At 34.4% G+C, this 3,537-nt stretch overlaps 1 protein-coding gene across 1 annotated transcript; it reads left to right on the top strand.

Annotated features, from left to right (window-relative positions):
• Window positions 1-993: 993 nt before the first annotated feature.
• On the top strand, window positions 994-2,349 carry LOC131164734 (early nodulin-like protein 8). Its single transcript, XM_058122167.1, has 2 exons — window positions 994-1,472; window positions 1,591-2,349. Exons 1-2 carry the CDS (start codon window positions 1,280-1,282, stop codon window positions 1,962-1,964), a joined length of 567 nt encoding a protein of 188 aa, XP_057978150.1. The 5' UTR covers window positions 994-1,279; the 3' UTR covers window positions 1,965-2,349.
• Window positions 2,350-3,537: the final 1,188 nt, after the last annotated feature.

Genomic DNA, 3,537 nt, shown 5'->3' with positions numbered 1-3,537 from the left:
ATAACCAAATGCTTCAATTAATCACTTTAATGAATGCTAAAGGGGTATATTTATGGCCAAGGAGACGAACTAGTTGTTGGGCATTTATTAAGGAAAAACAAATAAAAAACTAGCCGTTTTAGTGCATTTACTACAGTCTGCCTCCATACAAAACCGTCAACATTTTTTCTGAGCTTTCCCAAACCGTCGACGATTTTCTAGTAGGCTAGACCCTTTTCAGAAAATCATCTAAGCACATGATTTGTTATATTTCCTTTGAATGCTTTAACTATTATTTAAACAAAATAGGGACCAAGTTTGTGAGATATTAAAATACTAATCTTGTTTAAAAACTTGTCCTTATAAAAGTTTGTTTAAGTATAGGATACATTATAAAAATATATTTGAAAACTTATTAAATGTGTTAATGATATCCTATAAACTATCATTCAGATGTAATTGCTCAACTCTTGCTAAATATTCTTACTACCATTATGCCACAAGAGTTGTAGGAATTTCCTACCTTACACACACAACCCTTTAAACATTTAAAACTTCATGTAGACTCTGATTGGTTGTGTCTTGAGTATTCCTTGTGTATGCTTTTGCTCATTGCTTCATCAAGGTTTGTCTAATCCTTATACTTGCTTTAGTATCCACCTATTTATCTGAACTAGACTTGAGAAAAAATATTAACTAACCTAAGAACCACTAATATGTTGTTATCATCAAAATAAGTTAGAATGAAAGAATCTTAATCCACTCCACATTTCTGGGGTTCTGCTTTCTGTCCTCTTCCTCAATGTGGATGTAGGGTTTAGAGAGGATCATAATTCATAAGATGCCTCGTCAAGAAGGCCGGATAATACCATAATACGTGGGCAAGTAAATTGAGGTAAATAGAAAAATCGAATCCCTACCTAGAATTGCAATTTGCAATGATTGCCCAAAAGCCATTAAGCTGAGAAAAAAAAATTCTTAATAAACAAAAAATAGATGCCAGAACTACGGTCGCCGATGCCAGCCCATCTGTCCCACGTGCCATTTTTGCCCGCATAATTTGCCCCTTTCCCATTCTGACCCTTTCCAGCCTATCATCTCTACGAAGTTAGCTTGTTGTAATTCATGAAGAAGACGGCCATTAAGGTCATTTCACCTTTACAATTCGTCTCATTTTCTTGGCCAGTCTGTCCGATCTCCAATAGAGCCTCCAATAAGAAGAAAATCCTACTCTCCCCCGGCTCCACTCCTGGCCTCCTCCACCAAGATCACCGGAGATCAGAGGCAGCCTGAGACGGCCATGGCCAAGTCCATCTCTCCGAAACTCATTTGTGCTCTGCAGTTCCTTCTATGGCTGCTGCTACCCCAGGTGATCTCCTCCTACCAGTACAAAGTCGGAGATTTAGATGCTTGGGGAATACCCACCTCTGCCAATCCTCGCGTCTACACCTTCTGGACCAAGAACCACCTCCTCAAGATCGGAGACTCACTCTGTAAGTTCATTCCTCCATTCTTTCTTTTATTTTCCGATCTTCACTCTGACCACGTCAAATGAGCGCTGATCCCAATCATCAATGGCTAATGGTTTTCTTTCACTTTTCTCTTTTGCAGTGTTCCTGTACCCACCAAGTCAAGATTCAGTGATTCAAGTCACGGAGCAGAACTTCAACGCCTGCAACATCACAGATCCGATTCTGTACATGAACAACGGCAACTCTCTGTTCAACATCACCTCTGCCGGCGACTTCTACTTCACCAGCGGAGTTCCCGGCCACTGCTTTAAGTCTCAGAAGCTCCACATTACCGTGCTCTCCGCAAATGGGTCTGCTTCAATACCCCCCTCTGTTTTGCCCGCAACTTCTCCTTCTTACCCCACCGTCTTCGGCTCCATCCCCACCCAGTCTTCTACTTCCCCGCCGCGGTGGGACGTCGGCTTCCCGCTCTTGGTCGCGGCTGCCGTCGGATATGCCTTGTGGCTGTTGTAATATTTTCTCAGAGGATTTTGGATACCCGCAACACTCGATCATTTGGTGATGAGGTTTAAGGGTGGTTTTAAATTTGTGGATTTGAGATTGGACTGTGGAAGGGAACGCATCTGGGGGTTCTGTAGTTGGGGGCGATTCTGTCGTCTTGGTTCAAATTTTCTGCCCACCGTTTGGAGATCATTGAATTGGTTTATAATTACATGAGATTCTTTTTGTAATGTAAGAGAATAAACTGTTTTCTCTTCGAATTTTAATTTCTTCCAAAATAGCTATGCATGGAAGAACTGTTTTCATTGTCTTGGATAAATTGTAGTATCGTACTGTTATTATTTCGAATTTTGCACTGTTGGCTTTCGAGTTTTGTTAAATTTAAATTAATTTCTCATGTTTTAAGTTTCACATTTTTGTTCCTTAAAAAAATACTTTTAGAATTAACCGTACTATATATTTTACGGTCTAAAGTAATTAGTGCAATTATAAAAATTATTTTCCTGATAAAGTACTCGTCTAAATGTAGTTTGAAATTATTTGTTATAAATATTGTTTTGAATAAGTATTTTTTAAAAATATTTTTTCAAATATTTATGTTTTTAAAAAATAAAATTTTTAAATATTTTTTTTTGGAAAAAAAGTACTTCTTTAAGTACTATTACTTATTTTTTAAATAAAGTTTTAAAATTTTTTTTAAACTTTATTCAAATAAAGTTTTTAATAAGTTTTATTTTTACATGAAATATTATTAAAAAAATTTATTTAAATATGACTAAAAATTAAGAAAAATGAAGGTTTGATTGGTTGTAAAGTGTCTATTTCTTGGTTATAATAGAAAATTTTAATATTTTATTCAAAAAAAATATTGCTTATAGAGAATAGGTTACATTTAAAAAATGTTTAATACTCTATCATAAGAAATAATAGGAAATTATTATTATTAAATTCCATTATGAAAATATTTATTCTTTTCCAAAATTTTTGATGGAATAAAATGAAATAAGAAAAATAACTATTAAGGATCACATTAATTTAATTAAAGTGATTTAAGACATAAAATAACAAAACTAAAATATAAAATAATTAGACAAAATTTCAAACACTTTGTGAGCAAGTTTTAAATTTAAATTTATATAAATTAGAATAGAATTTTTTATCATTTTATACCATTTTTTTTTACATCAAAGTTTAGTTAAATATAAATTTAAAATGCAAAATAAAAGTCCTCAAACGCAAATTAAAAATATAAACTCAACACTCTGAAATACTGATAAAATTATTTATTATTGGCGTTTTTCATAAATACAATAGAATCTCTTCCAAAAAAGTGCTCTTGCCCCGCTCTCCCGGTGGTCGTCCTTTTGCTTTTTCCTAAGAAAAGATAGCGTTAATTTCCATGTAAAAAAAGAGTTACATAGATTGGACCAAAATTAACATTGGAATGAGGTCGCTTAAGATTATTATTATTGTCATCACGCTCAGCAAATTAAATATAATTATATATATGTCCCGCTGGCATTGTGCAATGGTTGTCTGGGTGGGTCACAGCCCACAATAGGCTTGCCTAGGGCAAAATTCTTGG

Source organism: Malania oleifera, chromosome 9, assembly GCF_029873635.1.
Source record: "Malania oleifera isolate guangnan ecotype guangnan chromosome 9, ASM2987363v1, whole genome shotgun sequence".
NCBI lineage: Eukaryota > Viridiplantae > Streptophyta > Magnoliopsida > Santalales > Ximeniaceae > Malania > Malania oleifera.
Note: the sequence above shows the minus strand (reverse complement) of the source record. Positions and strands in the feature narration are given on the sequence as shown.

Excerpts from the sequence above, each read along its gene's own strand:
- LOC131164734 (XM_058122167.1), top strand. The coding sequence starts at position 1,280 with ATGGCCAAGTCCATCTCTCCGAAACTCATTTGTGCTCTGCAGTTCCTT. Across the intron at positions 1,473-1,590 it reads CAAGATCGGAGACTCACTCT|TGTTCCTGTACCCACCAAGT; the intron begins GTAAGTTCATTC and ends TCTCTTTTGCAG.